This window comes from Oryctolagus cuniculus, chromosome 9, assembly GCF_051225735.1.
Source record: "Oryctolagus cuniculus isolate XC-2025 breed Fujian yellow rabbit chromosome 9, ASM5122573v1, whole genome shotgun sequence".
Classification (NCBI taxonomy): domain Eukaryota; kingdom Metazoa; phylum Chordata; class Mammalia; order Lagomorpha; family Leporidae; genus Oryctolagus; species Oryctolagus cuniculus.
In genome coordinates, this window is record NC_142875.1 from 107,176,958 (window position 1) to 107,200,802 (window position 23,845).

Below are 23,845 nucleotides of genomic sequence, written 5' to 3' on the forward strand. Positions count from 1 at the left end.
TTATATTTAGTACACACACGTGATTTATTTATATATGCCTTCTATGCTCACTATGCTTCATAACCTGTCCCTCAGGTGAAGCAATATGAACAGTGTAAAGACTAACCGTGCTGGGGCAAGCGTTTGGCACAGTGGTGAGACACTGCTCAGGAGCCCACAGCCCGTATCAGAGTGCATTGTTCCAGTCCCTGCCCCTTCATTTCCCCTCCAGCTTTCTGCTAATGTGCACTTTGAGGGGGCAGCAGAAGATGGCTCAAGTCACTGGGACCCTGATACCCATGGTCTGAATTCTGGATTCTTGGCTTCAGTCTGGCCTACCTGGGGCTTTTGCAGGTATCTGAAGAGTGAACCATTGGATGGAAAAATCTCTCTCTTGGCCTTTTTTTCTCTGCCTTTCAAATAAAATGAAAATACATTAATAAGATACTAAACAATGCCTGGTTCTATCTTCAGGTGTTAGTCATCTATTTGAAACAAAATTAGAAATGCAGTTATTTATTTGGAAAGAAAAAAAAATATCAGGGCACATCCAATAGGAGGCAAAAGAAAAAAAATGTAGTGTTTGAGATTGTGCAGGCCAGAGCTTTAGTAATCTGTAGTTTTTCATGGGGCCCTGAAGGAAATGACTCTTGGCGTGGTGTGGTGAGGGCCATCCACCTGTGTTTCTGCCCGGGCCACGAGAAACAGAGCTACCATCTGTGTAGCACAGCCTGCCTACCTCTCATCAGCAGCAGGTGCTACTTTTTAAATATTTATTTGCAAGGCAGTGAAGGAGAGACCGAGAGAGAGGGAGAGAGAGATCTGCTCCTTGGTTCACTTCCCAAATGGTCATGATGCTCAGGCCAAACTCCAAAGATTTGGGGGCCCAAATCTTTGGGCCATCATCCACTGCTTTCTCAGATGCATTAGCAGGCAGCTGGATTACAGGACTTAAACCAGTGCTCCAATATGGGGTGCTCGCAAGTAGCAGCTTAACCTGCTGCGCCACCATGCTGACCACTTTTGAGAAGTGCCTGACATTTTCTGCAGGATTGTCTGCCGAGGACTCATCTGAAAAGTGAAAGCCATCCTCTGGGAGTTTGGTGGTGGTGGGGCAGTTCAAGCCTCTTCCTCAGGCAAAACATGGCAGCCGTGTCTCTGCGCTTTTCTGAGCGTAGGCCTCCACCTCTGACCAGCAAGGCTGCACCTTGTTCCACCCCAGGTCACCTGGGAGAGCTGAGTCACGGGAGAACTCCAAGTTATCCAATCATCTAATCAGCAGGAGACAGCTTCTTGTTTTTCCTTTTCTTTTTGCTGTCAGTTGCTCTCAGCTGCAGATCCATTTGTGCTGATTCCTGCCAACCCTGCCAAACCACTAGGAAAGCGCAGACATAACGTTTACCTCTTACAGATCCTTTTAAACTCCATTGTTTTTTCTCTAATCCTCACTGCATCCTCTCAGCATCCAGGGTTCACCAGCAAAGAGTTTACGTCCAGCAGTTACAGAGGAGGCAGCGGCCTGCCTTTCTGACTTCAGGATCTGCTTTCTCACCCGTAGACTACGTGCACTGCCAGGTGCAGCTGTGGGCTGATGACCAAAGAGTAAACAGGGAAGCCTCAAGGGAAGCTCTCGGCTTGGGTGCTGGGTAGAGGCTCCCTGCCTTCTACTGCGAATGAGGAAACAGTATGACTCACATAAGAATGAGATCCAGGTCCTTGTCATTCTGGGCTTGTGTTTTGCTTAACACGATGACCTCCAGTTACAACCATATTATTGCGAATGAAGGACTTCTGGTGCAGCTTTTATTTAGAGCTTTCCCCTCCTACTCCTAATACAGGTCTTTAGGGAGAAACTGGGTCCCACGACCATAAATCAGTAAAAGAGAAAGAGCATGGGATTTAAACATAAAACGGGGATGGGATTCGCAGCTCTGCCAGTGAAAACAAAAGCAGCTGGAGCGGCAATGGTAAAAAAGTTAAGAAAACAGTAGGGCCTCCTGTAATGCGGAACACTTCCTCAGCCTAGCCGGGAAACCGGCCTGAGCTAGAAGCAAGTGTGGTAATAGAGATTTCGGTGATTAGGAGAAAAGCAGGCTGCGGCACCAAGGTTGCCCAGAAGGCCAGGTGGCGGGAGCTGTCTGTGTCATGTCAGGAGCATGCTAAAGACAATCAGCTCCCCCGACAGGCCCCAAGACAGACCTTGTTCTCTGTCCTGTAAGTCACAACCACGTGGGAGCAACAGATCGGACGGCAGGAGAAGCGCACTGCACAAGGGATGCTTTTCTTAAAGGGCTCTGTACAAACTTTCCAATGGGCATAAAACCCCTAGCTGGCTTCCGTCCAGTGGCTTCTTCCTTCTGAAGAAGCTCCTCCTGGCTGCTTTCCTGGGCACTCTCTCTGCTCTTTTCTTTGTTTTTGATTTATTTATTTATTTTAAAATTAGAGTTACACAGAAAGAGGAGGGGCAGAGAGAGAGAGAGAGAGAGGTCTTCCATCCAGTGGTTCACTCCCCAATTTGCTGCAACGGCCAGGGCTGCGCTGATCTTGGAGCCAGGAGCATCTTCCGGGTCTCCCAGTGGGTGCAGGGGCCCAAGGACCTGGGCCATCTTCCACTGCTTTCCTAGGCCATAGCAGAGAGCTGGGTCAGAAGTAGAGCAGCTGGGTCTCGAACTAGCGTCCATATGGGATGCCGGTGCTTTAGGCCAGGGCGTTAACCTGCTGTGCCACAGCGCTGGCCCCATCTCTCTGCTCTTTTCAGTGAAAGTCTTTAGCTAACAACTGCCTTCTTGGTTTGTCCATCTGCTTCATACTTCGCTGTGGATAGAACAAGTTCCTAGGATTCAAACCAGCTCTAATGCATAAAATCCTGCATAAGTGTTTGTACTCCCTGAGCCTGTGGCTCATCTCTGTACATATGTAAGACAATAAATCACCTATCTGCTGTTAGCAGTCTTTGGTTTTGAACTGATGTTGATATGCCCCTCCCATTCCTCTGGCAGTGAGGATCAATTCTGAAAATAATTACAGGGCCGGTGCTGTGGCGTAGCAGGTAAAGCTGCTGCCTGCAGTGCCAACATCCCATATGGGTGCTGGTTCATGTCCCGGTTGCTCCACTTCCGATCCAGCTCTCTGCTATGACCTAGGAAAGCAGTGGAAGATGGCCCAAGTGCTTGGGCCCCTGCACCTGCACGGGAGACCTGGAAGAAGTTCCTGGCTCCTGGCTTCAGATCATCCCAGCTCTTGCTGTTACAGTCATTTGGGGAGTGAACCAGTGAATGGAAAACCTCTCTCTCTGCCTCTCTATAACTCTGTCTTTCAAATAAATAAAAATAAATCTTTTCAAGAAACAATTATAGGCATTGTACTTTGTCCAGTAGGTGGCAGGCCTGATTCATTTATTTGCATTTACTTTAAAATTTTATTTATTTATTTGAGAGCATGACAGAGAGAGGGACAGATACACACATACAGAGAGAGTTCTTCCATCTGCTGGTTCATTCTCCAAGTACCTGCAACAGTCAGGGCTAGGCCAAAGCCAGGAGCCAGGAAATCCTCCTGGGTCTCCCACTTGGGCCATCATCCACTGCCTCCCAGGAACATTAGCAGGAAAGTTGGATTGGAAGAGTAGAGTAGCTGGGACTCAAACCAGGTACTGCAAAATGGGATGCAGGCAACTTAAGTGGTGGTTTAATGTGCTGCGTTGCGCTGCTCACCTGGCCTGACCCTTCTAGCAGCTCCTTGCAGTCTTAATTATCGTTGGCTGGAAAGATCATTTTCTCTTTCCAATGAATTTGTCGTTAATAAAAAGGCATGTGAATTAATTGTAAATAAACACCATAGACTATGAGATAGCTTTATTCATTGACTATCAAAATTTTTCTATCCTCTCCCAAAGAAAGAAGATGCATTACACGCCCTCTCTAGTGTAATTACACTCTCTCTCTTTCAGCATCTATGAAAGAGTAACACTGCTTTCAGACACATGGACATGCTTCAGTTCGAAGAGCTAACAGGGGTGGGCGTTTGATCTGGAGGTTCAGATGCTGGTTAAGCCCACATCCTGCAGCTCACTCCTGACTCCAGCATCCAGCCATACAGACTGGAAAGCAGCAGAGCTGGCTCAGGTGGTCGGGTTCCCGTCACTCAGGTAGAAAACCTGGACTGTGTTCATGGCTCCTGCTTTGGTTCCTGCCTTGGTCCAGCACCCGCTCTGTGGAGTATTTGGGGAATGAACCAGTGGATGGCAGATCTTTCTCTCTGACTCTGCCTTTCAAATAAAAAAATGAAAGTAAATAAATAAATGAATTAAAAACAAGTAGTCAGCGCTTTTGTTAATTGTTACTGTCATTCAAGAATCACTTATCAATCATAAATTCCTTGAAGTTTCTCTGTTCTCAGAACTGACTTATTCTCTCTTTCCCACAGCCTAAAGATCAAAATGATGGAGAACTTCCTTAGGCTAAGCTGAGTAGTGGAGGATGAGGCAGGGAAGAGGAAAAGAAAATAAATATTTCCTGAGCAACTTTTTCCAAAATGTACAGTACTCCTTGTTTATTTGGGAAATTAAGATTTCTAATGAGAAGAAGATTACAATTGCATTTTGTTATTGTCTTATGAAAAGAAATAAAAGGCAAACAAAATGATTAAAAAAAAAACCCTCTCTAACCACAAAACCTACACTTCAGTAATATTGTTATAATGTTCCAACTTACTGAAGAGATTGCATTAGTTAAAGAAAGTGGGGTATTGAAATGTAGTTGGTGAGATGAGACAAGAAACAATGGCATCAGATTGATGTCAGTCCCAGAGAGCAGATCTGGGTGAGATTTTCCATCCACAGCATAGGACGGCTGTGACTTTTCACTTAGAGTTGCGAAAGTACAGCAAATGACAATAGGTGGGCTGGAAACTAGGTTTCTGCTCTCTGGCTCTACAGTTTCCAGTAGGTGCCTCTACAGCCATCACAACTTTGGGAGTGAGTCTTGGGCACTCACCTACTTATTCCTATGGTAGTCAGGAGACTGAAGAATCCTGGAAGGCCTGACCAGGGAGAATGAATTTCATCAACAACTATTCCTTGGTCTTGTTTTGGTTGTGCTCGCTCATTAAACTGTTTTAGCTTTAACAAAAGAGATGCAAAGATATTTATTCAACATCATGAGACAGGTAAAATGGCCAAGGGAATCAAGGACAAAACACATATCCAAAGTAAGCAAACTTACTTCAGAGAAGACAAATGTGTAGAACTAATCTCTAGGAGCATGGGTTCTGAGGAGCCCAGGTCCTAGAAAGATGGCAGGAGAATTGCTTTATCTGTCCAGGGGGAAGAATTGAGAGAGTATGGGACCGATGTCAATCTGATGCCATCGTTTCTTGTCTTACTTGATTGTGAGGCCTCTGATGTCAATCATTGATTTCTCTTTTTCCTTCTACTTTTACTCCCCTATAAAATTTAAAAAAAATTTTTAAAAAGATTTATTTATTTGAAAGGCAGAGTTGAAGACAGAAAGGGACACACACACAGACACACACACACATGCACATAAAACTGACAGATTTTTCATCCATTGGTTCAGTCCTCAAATGTTCTCAATGGCTGGGGCTGGGCCAGCCTGAAGCCAAGAACTGGGAACACCATCCTGGTCTCCTTTGTGGGTGACATGCTTAAGCACTTGGGGCCATCTTCCACTGCTTTCCCAGGCACATTAGCAGGGAACTGGATTGGAAGTGAAGCAGGGATTTGAATTGGTGTTCATGTGGGTTACCTCTGTGTCACAACACTGGTTCTATATTTTAATTTTACCAATTTCAAGTAACTTATTTCACTCTCTCTGAGATTGTGAACCCAGTTATGTAAGCAAAGCGCTGTATGGATATTATCTGTGTTTTTTTTTTTTTTTTTTTTTGAAAGAAAGAAAGACATGAACAGACAGACAGTTCTCCCAACTGCTGGTTCACTCCCCAAATGCCTGCAATGTCTGGGACAGGGCCAAGGTTGGAGCTGGGAGCCAGGAACTCAGTCCAAGTCCCCTCACAAGGGTGACAAGGGTCCCAATTACTTGGGCCATCACTGAAAGATCTCATTTGTATGTGGAAATTAAAAAAGTTGAACTTAGAAAAGTTGAGAGTAGGATGGTGGTTACTAGTAGGATGGTGATGTAAAATGGGGAGATGATAGTCAAATGATACAAAATTCCAGTTTAGACAGATGAAATAGCTTTTGAGATCTATTGCATAAAAAATGACAAATATATGAGGATGGGTGGCTTAATTAGCTTGATTTCATATTCTGCAATGAATGCATATATCAAAACATCACAGTGATCCCCAAAACATTTACAATTATTTGTCAATTAAAAAATAATATAGGACCACCAAAACAAAAGATATAGAACAATATGAAAAATCTGGATATTTGTATTTTCCTTGTCTGTGGTTGACATTGCCTGAGTCATTTTGCAAGATGAGATATTTAATTGGAGGAAGGTTTACAAATAAAGATATTTTAATGTGGAGTATTAATTGTATTAGGGATTCTCACTGGAAAAAGTTTTTGTATACCAACGTAGAGAAGAACAAATATAGTATAGTTTCAAAACCGCAATGATTTCATGCTTGCTTTTAATAAATACATGATTAGTTAATAGATTGTTGCATATACGTGTGACTAAGATAAGGTGTTAATACCTTGTGTGGGAGTTTCACAGAACTTGGCTGCTGCAACTGTCTATGTCATGTGGTTGGAAAACATGGTTTCGTGATGAGCTGCTGGTGAGCTTCAGGCTTCTCATTCTGAAGTAGCCCAAGAATAGTGCCAAGTAGGTCATTTCTTGTTGGTCAAAAACACCAGACCATTTTGTTAAAAATCAGTAAAATGATTCTGCAACTTCTAGCATAGAGGTTTAAGATGCAACTTCTACATCATAGAACTCCATGGTTGGGACAAAGGTTTGACCTAGGAGTGAAGACAAGCTAAGATGCTGAGTCTCGGATTGTAATGCTTGGGTTCTGACACCTGTCTCTGGCTCCTGACTCCAACTTCCCTCCAATGCAGACTGTGGAGATAGTAGTGATGTGCAAGTGGTTTCCTAATTCATTTAATCAAGAAAACTTGAGTTTATTCTATTTGCCAACAAAGATGCTACTGTTACATAATTTTATTAGAAAATTTAGTGGCTTTTCCTCTGACTTGATGTAGTATTTTTTATAGTTTATATGTATCATACTTATTAATTTTTTAAGGTTGCCAAGAATTTACGTCTTTAATTATGAATGTTTAAAGAGCAAAAAAATTTGCTTGCTATCATAATTCTTTTTTCCCCCAATGGAACATTTTATAGATTTCATAAGTACACCATTAGGAATATAGTGATTCTTCCTACCATACCTGCCCTCTCACCTCCACTTCCACCCACCTCCTCCTCCCTCTCCCATTCCCAGTCCATTCTCCATCAAGATTCATTTTCAATCAACTTTATACACAGAAGACCAACTCTATACCAAGTAAAGATTTCAACAATTTGCACACACACACACACACACACACACACCTGTTTGAGAATAAGTATCACAATTAACTCTCATAATACAACTCATTGAGGACAGAGGTCCCCCATGAGAGGTATGCAGTGACTCCTGTTGTTGATTTAATAATTGACACTCTTATGTATGACGTCAGTGATCACCTGAGGCTCTTGACATGAGCTGCCAAGGCTGTGGAAGCCTTTTGAGTCCACTAACTCTGTCAGTATTTGGAAAAAGCCATAAGCAAAGTGGAAGTTCTCTCCTCCCTTCAGAGAAAAGTACCTCCTTCTTTGATGACCGCTTCTTTCCACTGGGGTCTCACCCACTGAGATTCTTCATGTAGGACATTTTTTGCCACAGTGTCTTGGCTCTCCATGCCTGAAATGCTCTCATTGTATTTTCAGCCACATCCAAATGCCTTAGGGCTGATTCTGAGGTCACAGTGTTACTTAAAGCAATTGTCTTTCTATGAGTCTGCTGGGTGGACTGCTTCCCATGATGGAACATTCTCTCCTTTTTAATTCTATCTATTATTATTACCAGACACTTGATCTTACCTATACGATCCCTTTAACACTTAATCCTATATATATGATCATGTTAACACTTAAAATGACATTTTTACTACCCAGCCTAATGGGATTTGGGGTCCCATGGCAAGTTTTTAAACTGTACCTTTAAAAGTAAGTCCTTAGGAATGTGTGCAGAACTATACAGTTTTAGAGTTACAAACTTCCTCCTCTGTCTCTTAGTCTCTTATGCCTACTCTTATTTTTTACTGAGACCAATTTCACTTTATACACATTTGGTTAATTCTATGTTAAGTAAAGAGTTCAACAAATAATGTGAAGAAAAAAAACCTGTTCCTTGACAGTTGAGACAAGGGCTATTCAAATCTTGCTTCTCAAAGTGTCAATTTCACTTTTACAGATTTTTTTTAAGGTACTTTATTAGTTCTTAACAGATTGGGGGGAAATATGGTATTTGTCCCTTTGGGATTGGCTTATTTCATTAAGTATGATGTTTTCCAGATTCATCAATTTTGTTGCAAATTACTGGATTTCATTTTTTTTTTTACTGCTGTGTAGTATTTCATAGGGTACATAGCCCATAATTTCCTTATCCAGTCTTCAGTTGACAGGCATTTAGGTTGATTCCATGTCTTAGCTATTGTGAATTGAGCTGCAATAAACATGGGGGTACAGATAACTCTTTTATTTGCTGATTTCATTTCCCTTGGGTAAATTCCCAGTAATGGGATGGCTGGGTCAAATGGTAGGTCTATATTTAGATTTCTGAGGTATTTCCATACTGTCCTCCAAAGTGGCTTTACCAGTCTACAATCCCACCAACAGTGGACTAGGGTAACTTTTCCCCCACATCCTTGCAGGCATTTGTTTGTTGATTTCTGTATGAAAGCCATTCTAACGGGTGAGGTGAAACCATCATTGCTGCCCCTCAGGGGCATTAGCTGGATGCTGGATTGGCAGCAGAGAAGGAGGTGGGTCTTGATCCAGGCACTCCTATATGGGGTGAGGCATTACAAATGGCAGCCTCACCAGCTGTACCACAATGCATACTACATGAGTATAAATTTTAATCAAAATAAAATGCTTCTAATCAATAGATTTACTTGCTTATTTTATTTTTTATTTTTATTTTTAAAAATATTTTATTTATTTATTGAGAGTTAGAGTTACAGACAGTGAGAAGGAGAGACAGAGAGGGAGGTCTTCCGTCCATTGGTTCACTCCCCAAATGCCCACAACAGCTGGAACTGGGCCGATTCGAAGCCAGGAGCTTCCTCTGGTCTCCCATGTGCATGCAAGGACCCAAGGAATGAGCCATCTTCTACTGTTTTCCCAGGCCATAGCAGAGAGCTGGATTGGAAGAGGAGCAGCCGGAACTAGAACCAGTGCCCATATGGGATGCTAGTGCCACAGGCGGAGGATTAACTTACTGCGTCACGGCGCCGGCCCCTATTTATTTTATTTTTTAAAAAGATTTTTTTTTAAAATTTTACTTGAAAGTCAGATTTACAGAGAGAAGAGAAACAGAGTGAGAGAGCGAGAGCGAGAGTGAGAGTGAAAGTGATAGAGAAAGAGAGAGAGAGAGATGTTTTCTATTTCTATTTTCCACTCTATGAAATACTACACAGCAGAGAGATATTTTTCATTCTCCAGATGGTCTCAACAACCAGGGCTGGGCCAGGCCAAAGCCAGGAGCCAGGAGCTTCATCAGGGTCACCCACATGGGTGGCAGGGTCCTAGACACTTGGGTCATCTTCCACTGCTTTTCCCAGGCCATTAGCAGGGAGCTGGATGGGAAGTGGAGCAACTGAGACACAAATTGGCATCCACATGGATGCCAGTTTTGCAGGTGATGGTTTATGCCACGATACCAACTCTTATTTATTTCAGTATTTTAAAGAAACTTACATGCAGGTCAAAATAGCTTCTGCATATTAGACCAGCAACAGAATTGTTCAAATAGTGGTGACAACTGTTCCTTTCCTACCTTTTTTTTAAAGAAAGCATTATTTTATTTCATTGATCTCACCTGTTAATACTGAATGCAAATTTACAAATTTAAAATTATGTGGTGCCCCATAATTTTATTACAAAGCATAGTATACTCTCATAGATTTAGGAATTTGGGCAGATATGTCACAAGGAGTAGGAGAACCAAGCAATCAAATGCAAAAAGACTCCCCACTGGTTTATTTATGTATTACTGAATGTGAGCTACGGAATTTATGATAGTCCTTTAAATAGCATTTTCTTCTGATTATGCATTTACCTCATTGCCAACTAAGTCTCTAACAAAATCTAATGTCTCACAAGTCTTCCAATCAGGAGTTGAAAAGAAACACAGGGAGAAGAAATTCACCACATTTACAGTTGTTCATGTTCATCCGAACATTGTTCGGGTCACATCTGGTTCCTCTGGGTTGTGCGCTATGCAGTCAGGCCCATCAAGGTTGTACGTGTGTGGATTTTTTTTTTCTTGCCACTATTCCATAAACAATACAGGATAGCAATTATTTACACAGCACTTCACTGTTTTAGGTATTGTAAGTAATCTAGAGATGATTTAAAGTATACAGGAAGACTGTATAGGCTGTGCTCATACGCAAATATTATGCCATGTCTACAAGGACTTGAGCATCCTCAGGTTTTAGTATCCACAAGAGGTCCTGGAGCCAGTCTCTCAGGGATATTGAGGGGCAGCTGTCGTTGAACTTCTTATATAAAATCAAAAAAGGACTATGATACTCTCAAAATCCAAAGATCAGATAAGACCTACCTTCCAATCTTTTGTGCATTTTAAAGAGTTGTTTAATTTAATGATGCTAATGTAGAAATATGTTCTGTATTTTTACATCAATAAGAATCCGACATTCAAGGGATGAGCCAATAACATGTGGCGAAAGGAACACACCTTGAACATCTTAAATTGTAAAATTCAGTTCAAAGCAGAAACTGTTACTGTGTAACAAATACTGGTCATCCTAAAAGTACTGGTGATGGCTCAATACGCCCTCTCACAAGAGTTTTTCACATATGCATACGGCCATAGCTATCTATAACTGCACCAAGATTTTAAATGTTTAAGGTGCTTTAAGTTTGCACTGTAGAACTGATTCAGGACAGCTCGGGTGAGAGTGAGCCACACACAGAAACGCAGCTACGGTCTAAAATGTGGCATCTGTGGAGCTGGAGCGCCCTCTACAGGTAAGGAGGAGGACACACTCATTAGCTGTCCTGCGTGCATTTTCTCATTGATTCAGTCCACATCCATCCTGAAACATTGGACCTGTTATTAGGGCGATGTTCTGAGAGTCATCACGACCACTGTGAGGCCTCCCATCATAATCCATTCCTAACTTTTCAAGCATTATTGTCAGTTTGGTTTGGCTTCTAGGAACCTTGTAGAAGTTTCCCTGTGATCTTCGAATACTGATCCACTTTTTAGCAATAGGAGGGTGTTTCAGCCTGTTGAGTTGTCCCTAAATGTTGCAGAACTTACTCATATCCCATGAGCCCCCTGAAAATATGCCATATTTATACTTTATTCCTAATTCCTTAAATTTACCTTTCTTAGCACCTGAGGGAGATTATCAGCTTTGTCTACCTGATCCTGAGTAATTCCAGCAAGACTGATGCAGAAATCAGGAAGCTGTGTGTTAGCCTCTGGTTGTACGTACTGCTGAAACATGTCTTCTTCTTCTTTTTCTTTTCTTTTTTTTTTTTTGACAGGCAGAGTGGACAGTGAGAGAGAGAGACAGAGAGAAAGGTCTTCCTTTTCCGTTAGTTCACCCCCCAAGTGACCCATACGGCCGGCGCACCCTGCTGATCTGAAGGCAGGAGCCAGGTGCTTCCTCCTGGTCTCCCATGGGGTGCAGGGCCCAAGCACTTGGGCCATCCTCCACTGCACTCCCGGGCCACAGCAGAGAGCTGGCCTGGAAGAGGGGCAACCGGGACAGAATCCGGCGCCCCGACCGGGACTAGAACCCGGTGTGGCGGCGCCGCTAGGCGGAGGATTAGCCTGTTGAGCCGCGGCGCCGGCACATCCTCTTCTAATCTTTCCTTAGCATATGCAAATAAATGGTCTGGGGTCGACGCCGCAGCTCACTAGGCTAATCCTCCGCCTAGCGGCGCCAGCACACCGGGTTCTAGTCCTGGTTGGGGCGCCGGATTCTGTCCCGGTTGCCCCTCTTCCAGGCCAGCTCTCTGCTGTGGCCAGGGAGTGCAGTGGAAGATGGCCCAGGTGCTTGGGCCCTGCACCCCATGGGAGACCAGGAAAAGCACCTGGCTCCTGGCTCCTGCCATCGGATCAGCGCGGTGCGCCTGCCGCAGCGCGCTGGCCGCGGCGGCCATTGGAGGGTGAACCAACGGCAAAAGGAAGACCTTTCTCTCTGTCTCTCTCTCTCACTGTCCACTCTGCCTGTCAAAAAAAAAAAAAAAAAAAAGGTCTGGTTAATTGCATATTCTTCATTGTGCAGAAATGACATACTGGTTCCCCAGAAGAAGTAAAGGTTTCCCTAAAAGTCACATTAAGTCAAATTGTTGCTTTATAGCTTATTGAAGTGGATAATACTCCTATTACTGAAGACATCAAATTGTCAAGTTATAAGTAATGTCTTTGCCCTCATGTTCCTTGATGGCATTTTAAGAAAAAGATTTATTTATTTGAATGGCAGAATTACAGAGAAAGAGAGAAAGAGAGAGAGAGCGCGAGAGCACAGAGACAGATTTTCATCTGCTAGTTCACTTTCCAAGTGGCTGCAAATGCCTGGGCTGGGCCAGGTTGAAGCCAGGAGCCAGGAGCTTCTTCTGGATTTCACGTGTGGGAGCAGGGGCACAAGCACTTGGGCCCTCCTCTGCTGCTTTCCCAGGTGTATTAGCAGGGAGCTGGACCTGAAATGGAGCAGCTGGGACTCAAACAAGGGCTATGGGATGCTGGCATTGCAGGCCAAATCATACTCAGCTCACAGGAGGTATTTTCCTCCTAAAGATGTGCTGACTAGGAGGCAAATGAATACCAGGATTCACTGATAGGTGAACCAAGAAGCAGGCTGCACCTAGTGATGCGGATGTGCAGCGCTGTCTGGCAGAAGAGCCTGGGATTGGGCAAGATGGTTGCAGCTGAATTTGGAAAACACAGCTGGCACATTCACCCACTGCTCTTTGTGTCTTCTCGGTTGCACGGCCGCATATTTCCAATGCATTTTCTATCTGTATTTTCACTTGCCAGTTAGACATCAAGCTCTTCCCAAGGGTTTTGTCCTTATAATTCACAGAAGTGATTTTATTAAGGCAAACAGCAACTTATATATGGCTAACTTGAATATGAATTTTGAAGTAACCATATACACCATCAGCCCTAGGTGGTCCCAGTGTTTTAAAGATAATTTGGGCTTTTACCTGTTTTCTCAGCATAATTTCAGTATTGATAGCAGAAAGAAAATAGGAAGATTCATCAGTATGTGGTGATTAAATAGCACGCTCCTGAATAATTCATGAGTCAAAAAAGAAATCAAAAAGGAAGAAAAAAAATTCTTGACACAAGCAAAAAATTAACATATAACAGAATATTAGACTGGATAACTAAGGAAAGAGATGGAAGATTATATTATAATGCGCACACAGATAATTTTCCTTATCTGACCTGAGTTCCAAGCGGCGCTCTCACCTAGCTTGTGGGTGCTAAAGGCAAACACACACAAAACAAGCGAGCAATTTCCTCCTGGTTGGCGATGCAGCATTACCTAGCAAGCACTTTTTCTGCAGGGTTCTGCATTTTCTGATTCTGTTCTAGCTGACCCACTCGCCAGGTCCTGCCTCCTCAGATTCCCACGTATTGCATTTTTAGCCCAAATCTTTGGAATCTCCTCCTCCCTCCAGGTATGTTTCACCATTTCTTGTTCTTTTGAAATCCTCCTTCCCCAACTCTTGAAAGTTGTAATCAGGCCGGCGCCGCGGCTTACTAGGCTAATCCTCCGCCTTGCGGCGCCAGCACACCGTGTTCTAGTTCCGGTCGAGGCGCCGGATTCTGTCCCGGTTGCCACTCTTCCAGGCCAGCTCTCTGCTGTGGCCAGGGAGTGCAGTGGAGGATGGCCCAAGTGCTTGGGCCCTGCACCCCATGGGAGACCAGGAGAAGCACCTGGCTCCTGCCATCGGATCAGCGCGGTGTGCCTGCCGCAGCGCACCGGCCGCGGCGGCCATTGGAGGGTGAACCAATGGCAAAGGAAGATCTTTCTCTCTGTCTCTCTCTCACACTGTCCACTCTGCCTGTCAAAAAAAAAAAAAAAAAAAAAAAGTGTAATCAATAGACTGTCCTTTATTTTGGGCTATCTCTCTTTTTGGACATTTAAAAATAACAAAAACATTAATTTTTCCTGACTTCAAGATATCAAAGTTTTGCTTTATTTAGCTCTTTTTTCATTGTCTTTTGTGCATGTCTAGTGAAATTTCTTAGTAAAATTTCTCTTGAAAATTTAATTAGGTATTCATCAATCTGACAAATAAGTGACTTTGCCAGTTCTATTATGAAATATTTACAAGAAAACATTCTTCAAATGTTTAATTTTAGATATTTTGGTATTCTGTTCATTTTGGCTATTTTTAATAATGAAGATTTATAGAAAATAGAAATAGGTGAATAAGTCAAAAAACTGCATATAAATGATGGGTAATTTTTACTGAAATCTTAAGATAGTATAAAGGATCCCTATCCATTAGCCATGTTTTAATTATGGGGTCACTTAGGGAAACTGTGAAGGGCAAATGCTAGTCCCATGCTTCAATCACAAATTGTGCAAAGCTTCCTGGGAGCTCAATTGATTATAGCCGAGAATTAGCTGCGTACTATGACTTGATTTCAAGATGCAAGCTATCATGATGCTAGAGGGGATAGGCTTAGAAATTTTAGAGATTAATTATTGAAGATCTATAATTGATATTTTCCATCCATATTAAAGTGATAACAACTTATAAGAATTGGCTAAAAGGTCCCAACTCTTTTAGGGTTATTTTATTTCTTTTGCTTTCAAGTGTTTGGTGGTATGTTTTCACATATTTGGGGCTTCTTAGTGAATATGTACCCAGAGAAAGAAATGGGCTTAAAGACTTTCCAATGCAGACTTTCCCCTCTCCTTCTAATTATATACCTTCCAAAATTGTAGAATGATATGCTGATACTCCCACTCTATCCCCCACAGATTTTTTTCTTTATAAGGATGAATGAGGAGTCCATAATTTGTGCTACACAAAACCAGAAGCAGAAGCACACAACAAAAAGCAACCTTAAGAATAAATTTAATTCAAACCAAGTGCCATTAACCAAGGGGGAGCCAACACAGCACACACGTTTTACAAAGTTCAGAACCACAGCAGCGGAAGATATCACTGGTGAAGGTAACATAATCTATGCAGTAAACATGTAGAGAATGTTCAAAATCTATAAACTGGGAGATGGGAAAATACAGCACGTGGGAGCCCGGGATGGAGTTGCTGGCTCCTGACTTCAGCCTGGACCAGACCTGGCTGTTGTGGCCGTTTGGGGAGTGAACCAGTGGATGGTAGATCTCTCTCTCCCTTTTTCTCTGTTGCTTTGCCTTTCAAATAAATGACTCTTTAGAGGAAGAATAAGATGAGTGGTGAAAGGGTGGGAAAGTAACTCCCTGGTTACGAATGTCATCAGGTTGTGGGAAAATTACTGGGTACAGCTGCTTCTGAGGGGTGGGCTTCATAAATGATTCTGGAGCCCTGAGGATGTCGCTGAGTGGGAGGCAAACATGGGCTTGGACTGATGATTCCGGGTGAGAGTGGTATGGCCCTGACACCAGTCTTCAACATTGTTATTACTGCTTATTCAGAAAGCTGTATTTTTTAATTTAGCTGTCTTACTATGTGTTTGTGTCTTCAACACTTTCACAATGAGTTTCTGTTCTGTGATAAGGAAAGCACGCTTGATCCTGTCAAAGAAGAAATAAGCACGCATGGACCCCCCCACAGGCCCTGCTGACGTGTTTTTTCATTTCAGACAATCTCATACGAGTTTTAGGTCTCCCAGCACAGACCCCTCAAAGTCTGCATGGTGCCTTCCCAACTTTCTTGGTGTAAAGGCAAACAATTGTATTTCCCGTCCAGCTTTGTTAGCTGCTGTATTGCAGGAAAGTCTATGGCCATATGGCAAATGCTAGAATATTCTGAGTGTCTCTTAACCCTGCCCTGAGAGAGGGCAAAGGACCTACATTATTATTTTCTGAAACAAACACAATGTAAATATATTTATTTCAAGTTTGGAACTAAAAATAAGCTAGCTCTCAACAAAACGAAAATTAAACCATAGGTAGAGTGAGGTTGAATGCAGTTAACATAAAGTTGCAGGTCATAGCTTGTTTCTAGAACTTGGAGTCTGATTGCTGCAGGCTTGTCTTTTCCAGACCTGATGGCCTAAAAAGATATGAAGACCTCGATGGAGGTTGGCTGTTCTGAAACAGCGCAGGCCAATTTCATAGACTGTTGACAAAAATGAGTTGTTGAGGTTTAGGTGGTAGTGGTGGTGGGGAGGGTTTTCCTTGTTTGCACAAATGTAGGCATAAATCTCTAAGTATTTAAAAATATTTTAAAATTTATTCTAAAGACAGAGAGACAGAAATAGAGTATCTACCAGCTGGTTCATTCCCAAAAATACCTGCAAGGCAAGTGCCAGGACTGGGCTAGTGCCAAAACCAGGAGCCAGGAACTCAACTCAAGTCTCCTGCGGGCGGTGGGAACCTGAGGACTTGAGCCACACTGCTGACTCCCACAGTCTGCATTAGCAGAGAGCTGGAGTCAAGAGCCAGAGCTGGCTACCAAACTCAGAAACTCCAATGTGGGACACAGATATCTTAACCACTAGGCAAAACATTCACTTCTACAAGTTTATTTTAAGCTGTTAATAGAATCCTAAATTAATATATCACTTCTAAGGAAAAATACTATAAGTTATAGCTGATTTGTTGGCTAAATAAATACATGCTTATTAGAGAAAATGTTAAAAATACAGTATACATTTTAGAAGTCACTCAATATTGCTTTTTGTAATATACACATACGTGTTTCAGGATGTATAGTTTTATATTTTTTGTATCTTGGTATTTCATACAATAAACTCCTTTTTTTTTTTTTAATTTTTTTGGCCAGGCAGAGTTAGGCTGAGAGAGAGAGAGAGAGACAGAGAGAGTTATAGACAGTGAGAGAGAGACAGAGAGAAAGGTCTTCCTTCCGTTGGTTCACTCCCCTAATGGCCACTACGGCCAGCACTGCGCCGATCCAAAGCCAGGAACTGGGTACTTCTTCCTGGTCTCCCATGCAGGTGCAGGGCCCAAGCACTTGAGCCATCCTCCACTGCACTCCTGGGCCACAGTAGAGAGCTGGACTGGAAGAGGAGCAACTGGGACTAGTACCCGGTGCCCCAACCGGGACTAGAACCCAGGGTGCCGGCGTAGGATTAGCCAAGTGAGCCACGACGCTGGTCCCTACAATGAACTTTTAAACATAATGTATTATTTCATGCATATAACGTTTAAATCAAACGGAATTATTCAGTGGCAATAGAAACAAAGGTAATGGTTGTTGTTTGATAGAGGCAGCCCCTCAGTTACTCAAGCAGGCCCTAGGGGGACACACCTGGGTCTCCCAGTCATCAGGCTCTGTGAAGTCTTGGGAGCGCACACCAGGCCTGCAAGAGGCTGGTGGTGATACACACCAAAGCAAGTCTGTCTTACCAAGGTGCAGATTTCTGCCTGATACTGGGACAAGTTCAGAGACTCTGCCCACAGGGCTTTGCCTTGGGACAGAAATCGTTCTGATCTTCCCAGCATTGGGATTTACCAACCCAGCACTGAGTCCCAAGACAGCCCCATGGTAGCTTGCTGTCCACCCAACCTTGGAGGACAGTGATAATGTCTGGCTACCTGGACTGGCCCCAGGCTGCTCACAACTGTGTCCCACAGTCACAGAGCCCAGAAAAGTCCCAGAGGTGTCTGCCAAGCCCAGCAGAAGCCAGTGGTGATGCATCATATCAAAACGTGTCAGTCTACCTGGTGTTGGGCAAGTCTTGAGGCTCATTCTGTGCTCAGTGATGGGGTTAGAGGCCTGTGAGCTTTATCAGATGGGTCTCAGTGTAGTTGGCTGGGCTCTGCACTCTGAGGTATGGTCCTAAGCTCCCACTCCTGGTCTCACAGTGTGGCTGGAGTTTGGGTTTCTGATGGTTTCTGATGTCATATACATATGGTGGCAGAGACCACATGATTGTAGGTGCTCCTAATATTTGCACATAGTTGTGGACCTGGGTGCTAGGATGGAGGTGAGGATGCTCAGTCCAACTGAATTTTTTCACAGTGGGCTTATTTGCTCAGAAAATCATAAACTGTAGTCACCCCACTGTGTTTTGTAATACCAGGGAGTCAATCCTTTCATATGACTCTAATTTGGTACCCATTATCCAATTTTCTGCTGATGTCCTCTGACCCTTCCTTGTGTTTGAATGGATTTTTAATTGTAAAATGTTCTATAAAAATTATGTTTATTCATCCTGCCATCTTGCTCTAACCACTCAATGCTCTCTCAGGATATTTCTCCCCTTTTCCGTGGAGGCTCATATCTGTGGTGCTCGGTGTCCTGAGCCTTGTCCTGATGGCCACAACCATCACAGTGGCTGTTTTTACTGCAAACTGTGAGTAACAAAAGAGTCTTCCAGCTATCTTCCCCTTGGAGAGGTACTTCTTTCACAGACCATGATAAACAGACACAAGTCTCATAATAATCTACCTCATCCAAATTATTCCTTTAAATTTTTTCTTCACTACTGATGTTTTGGAGACCATTGTCTTTTACAATTTCTGGTTAAAAATTTTAACAGACATACAAAATTTGTACATATTTATGGGGTGCTATATGTCATTTCAGTACATATATGCATTGTGTAATGACTAATCAGGATAAATACATTTATCTCTTCAAACATTTAACATCCAAAATCCTATCTTCAAGTTTGTTTATTTGTCAATAGAAAAATATATTAAACATTAACACTATCTGTGGTTATACTCTGTGAATAAAACCCCCAAACTTCTTACTTCTATCTGCTTATAACCTAGTACCCATTAGTCAACACTTCCTCAGCCCTCTCTCTGCCCCAGAGATAGCCTTTAATGTTTCATTTTGATGTGCCAATTTAAAGGAAGGTCTAATTGCAATATTGATTATTTCACAGCATCTTTCAAAAGAACGTCTCTTGCAACCCCACAAAAAGGTATGCGATGATGTTTATAGCTTAACTTCTACTGAACTACACAGAAAAACATTTATAATTTGTATCAGTTCCACAAACATGGAGCCTTTCTAGGCAAGGTGCTTTAGAATGGGTTAAAGGAAGTATGAATCATGGGCCCAGACAGTAAACAATCTACATTCATATTAGATTCATGTCATATACATATGGCAAGTATAATCAGACGCACAGAGAGGTGAATTCTTTGTAGAAATTCTTGTAAGATCCCAAAGGTTTATACAGGAATTCAATCAAGTCAAGTGAGAACAAACTTTGGAGATGTAGAGTTTATATTGGCAGAGCAGAATTTCAACCCAAATTAATTTAGTAGTGATGCATGGGAAAGACATTCCAATCCCTAATTGGAAGTAGGAAAACTAATGATTCAGCTACTCCGTAGATAAATAGACCTCAGAAATCTAATGTTGCATGATGTATGAAGGATTCTAAAAAGTAGCATCATGTTGAGAGAAAAATAAAGGCAAAAACTATGCATTTCTAACTCATCATTTTATTATAACTCTTTTTTCTTGTTTTTATATAGTGTTGCTATAGGTCATAACATGTACATCTGTTTGCAAGGTGTGTTGTAACAAGTAATAAGGAAAATTAGACTTTGTGAATCTTTTCTGTGCCATGTTAGAAAATCTTTGTCCAGGACCTCTTTATCACCCTTGTCCAAAGAATTGGGTATGGTTCAAATTCAGTTGCTACTACTTCTCCAAGGAAGAGTTAAGTTGGAGAGAGAGTCAACGTGCCTGCTCATCTCTCAATGCCAGTCTCATGAGGATGAACAGTGAAGAGATGGTAAGTTGTTACTGGGTGTCACAACGGTACATAAGACATGTGGAACTGAGTAAGGGGTTTCTGTGCAGTTGATTAAAATAACGAGAATTTTATATTTGCATGTGGTTGGTTACAACCAGCATTTCTTCTCTTTGAAATCTTTCTTTTGGATCGGCATCTACCGTAAGGCAGCTGATAAGCACTGGCTATGGGAAAATGATTCGGCTGTTCCCCCTGATATGTGAGTATCTGCCTGCCGCAATGTGTTTAGTTTCTCACTGCATTTGTTCCAAGGATTTAATAAGGGGTATCTGGGAGCATAACTTAAAGGACATTTGGGGAATTAGGGAAAAACACAGTAACTTAAATCCCACCGTATACTTAGAACTGTTGGATTCTAGAAGCAGATACTCAACTCCTTGTGTGTTTTCTCCTGAAATTTCTCTTACAAACTCAGTTTTGCTACAGATGGCATAAAAAGTGCAACATACTGGGTGGTGTAAACAACAGAGATTTTTTTTTTTTGACAGGCAGAGTGGACAGTGAGAGAGACAGAGAGAAAGGTCTTCCTTTGCCATTGGTTCACCCTCCAATGGCCGCCGCGGCTGGCGCGCTGCGGCCGGTGCACCGCGCTGATCCGATGGCAGGAGCCAGGTGCTTCTCCTGGTCTCCCATGGGGTGCAGGGCCCAAGCACTTGGGCCATCCTCCACTGCACTCCCGGGCCACAGCAGAGAGCTGGCCTGGAAGAGGGGCAACTGGGAGAAAATCTGGCGCCCCGACCGGGACTAGAACCCGGTGTGCTGGCGCCGCAAGGCGGAGGATTAGCCTAATGAGCGAGATTTTTTTTTTCTTACCCTGAAGGCTGGATGTTAGCTGCCTGGTTTTTTCTGAGGCCCTTTCCTTGGCTTACAGGTGATCGTCTTTTCCCTATATCTTTATATGGCTTTTTCTCTATACCTGCCTTTGTCCACATTTCCTTTTATAGAGCTATCATCATATTGTATTAGGGCCTATCCTAATGACTTCATTTAACTCACTTAGTTTTATTTATTTATTTGAAATTCAGAGTTACAGAGCAAGAAGGGGACACACACACATACACACACACACACAGATCTCCTATCCACTGGTTTACTCCCCAGGTTGCCACAAAAGCCAGGGCTGGGCCAGGCCAAAGCCAGGTCTCCCAACTTTGTCTGGGTCTCCCATGTGAGTTCAAGGGCTCAAACAACTTGGGCCATCTTCCACCGCCTTTCTCAGGTCATTAGCAGGGAGCTAGCTGGATTGGAAGTGGAGCACCCGGAGGACGAACTGGTGCCCATGTGGGATGTTGGCATCACAAGTGGCAGCTCTACTCATTAAGACACTATACCAGCCCCTCACTTAGTCTTTAAGAAAAATCCCATCACCAAATATATTTGGAGATACTGGAGGTTAGGATTTTCAACATATGAATTTTTGGAGTGTGTCCCTAACACTCTGATCTCTGGCTCCCCAAATTCCGTCTCTCTCTTATATTCAAAATACATTCATCCCATCCCAACAGTCCCCCAATTCTGAACCCATTCCAGCACCAACTTTCAGTCTAAATTCTCCTCCAATTATCATGTAAATGAGGGATAGGTAAGACTTGAGGTTATGACTCATCTGGAAACAAAATCCTCTCTAGTGGTGAGCCTGTAAACCCAAAAAAGTGATCTGCTGCCAAGATACGATTGACACATAGGAATAGGATAGATATCTTGATTTTAAAAGGAATATAAATCAGAAAGAAGAGGTGACAGTCCTAAGTAAGTCCATAACCCAACAGGGAAAATTCCATTAAAATCTTAGGACGCCAGCTGAATCTTCTTTGGCTTAATGATCTGTCCTCTGGCCCTACCAGGATGGTGGCCTTGCACCCATGGTCCTGGGTGGCAGCAGCCTGGCATGCTGAAAATGAGTTGGTTTTACCTAAAACTGAGGAGGTAGCCTAGGTCTCTGGAATCAGTCAGGGACAGCCTCACTCCTTGGGCCTGTGCACTGGGGTATTTGGCAATGGCAATGGCAGCTCTGCCAACCTGGGAACCGATTTCCAGGTCATTCTTCCCTTTTCTTTAAGGATAACACATGTTTTCAGCTGGGCATCTCTACTGGTCTTTATTGTAGAACGCCAGATGCCTTAAGGACTTGCTTCATTGTATTCTTATCTTTGCTTCTGGGGGTATTTCTTTTGGCATAAAATTATCAAAAACCTTGTTGGCTTCCCAGGAAATTCATGTGGTGTCAAAGCCACCAGGCAAGTTCTTCCATGGGTTTTCCTGAATAGAATCTCTGATTCTACATTTTTCTTGAGATGGTTGTTTGGACCCATGAGTCACACTCATCACTTTAGCAAATGATTTTCTAGACACACACTTGGTATGGCCTTCAGACACGCTTTCTCTCTCTCTCTCTCTCTCTTTTTTTTTTTCCCAAAAATGATAATCTGAAAATATTCCAAAATTTGATCTGTGTTCCCTTTTGGATAAATTTCTTTTTTAATTTATCTCTGTTGTTTCACTTTTCATATTCCAGCCATATCAGATTAAGGTCCGCTCTAATGATCTCACTTTAATCTACTTCTTTAAGACTCTATCTCTAAATAGAGTGATTCTGAGATACTGGGTAACAGGACCCAACAACATACAGTATTTGGAAGCATACATGCAGGGCACAATATAAACAATGGCTTAAAGTCTACTTATTTTATTATTTCTATAAATTGTAATTTATCAGTTCTATAAAAGCTAACTTCCAATTCTTTAATGTAGCCTTAAAGCCTTCCTGATTTTTGATATTCTACTCACCATGAGCCTAAAGCCTATGATGCCCAAAAATATTTTTACCCCAATAGAAAAATTTAATTAGGCTTGTTATTCACTGGCTTTTGATTTTATTTTTACTTTGTCTCTCTACCTTACTACCAAATGCTAAGCAGCGTGCTTTCTTCTTAGTCTCCTATCCTTAATTGAGATGTCAATTAATGTTCAGTAACCTATCACTAATCATTTTACTAACATTTTTATATATCTGTGCCACTAATAATAGAAATTAAATTATACCAAATTCCATATAAATTATGTTTCTAAAATTTATATGTAAAATGAAAGTCTTATACTTCTTCCTTTTAGGATTTGAATGTTGTAAAATTTCATGACAACTGTGACATTTCTTCTATTTTAGGTTTCCTCTTGCTCTGCCTCACAATCAACAAGCCTGTCTTTCTTATAAATCAAGAGGAGTTTATGCGAGTGAAACATGTGAGAATAAACAGACTTATATTTGTAAGAGTCAGCTTATTCATTCTATGAATTCATAGGAGAGATGAAAATTAGTCTTGTGTTAGCCTATGTCTTGACAGTTCCACCAATGGTCACTTCATTGTTCTCTGGAGAAAATACGTAAATGTACACTTTTGGTTTAATAAAAAGAAAATGTTGTAAAAACAATTCAGATGCCGTTTTTCCAGATGTACTATAATCTTGTTGACTGGATACAGTTTGATTTACATGACTTTTCATGAAAGAACACTGTGATATATTTAAAATACATTTATGAGTATGCATTTTAGGAGACATTATAATAAATGACTTTTGAATTAGAGATAAGGTCTGATTACTGGACATTAAGAAGGTATAAGTAAAGTCACATTAAGCAGGTCCTTCAAAAACTAGATGGAAGACATGTAATGAAAAAATTTTGCATGGGTTT

The 23,845-nt window shown here is 42.2% G+C and overlaps 1 protein-coding gene and 1 pseudogene across 4 annotated transcripts; one reads left to right on the forward strand and one right to left on the reverse strand.

Annotated features, from left to right (window-relative positions):
* Nucleotides 1-11,190: 11,190 nt before the first annotated feature.
* On the reverse strand, nt 11,191-13,806 carry LOC127491976 (3'-5' exoribonuclease 1 pseudogene; annotated as a pseudogene).
* LOC103348991 (killer cell lectin-like receptor subfamily E member 1) lies at nt 13,803-23,583 on the forward strand. 4 transcript variants are annotated; one of them, XR_016212984.1, is made up of 7 exons: nt 13,803-13,910; nt 15,227-15,422; nt 18,625-18,729; nt 19,270-19,308; nt 19,871-20,133; nt 20,253-20,353; nt 23,318-23,583. XR_016212984.1 is itself a non-coding variant. In XM_017343378.4 (7 exons), exons 2-7 carry the CDS (start codon nt 15,245-15,247, stop codon nt 23,451-23,453), a joined length of 723 nt encoding a protein of 240 aa, XP_017198867.3. In that variant the 5' UTR covers nt 13,803-13,910; nt 15,227-15,244; the 3' UTR covers nt 23,454-23,583. The 4 variants fall into 4 exon arrangements, 2 of the variants coding, with proteins under 2 accessions (XP_017198867.3, XP_017198868.3); XR_016212985.1 differs by having other exon boundaries at nt 20,301-20,353; XM_017343378.4 differs by having other exon boundaries at nt 19,970-20,133.
* The last annotated feature ends 262 nt before the right edge of the window (nt 23,584-23,845 follow it).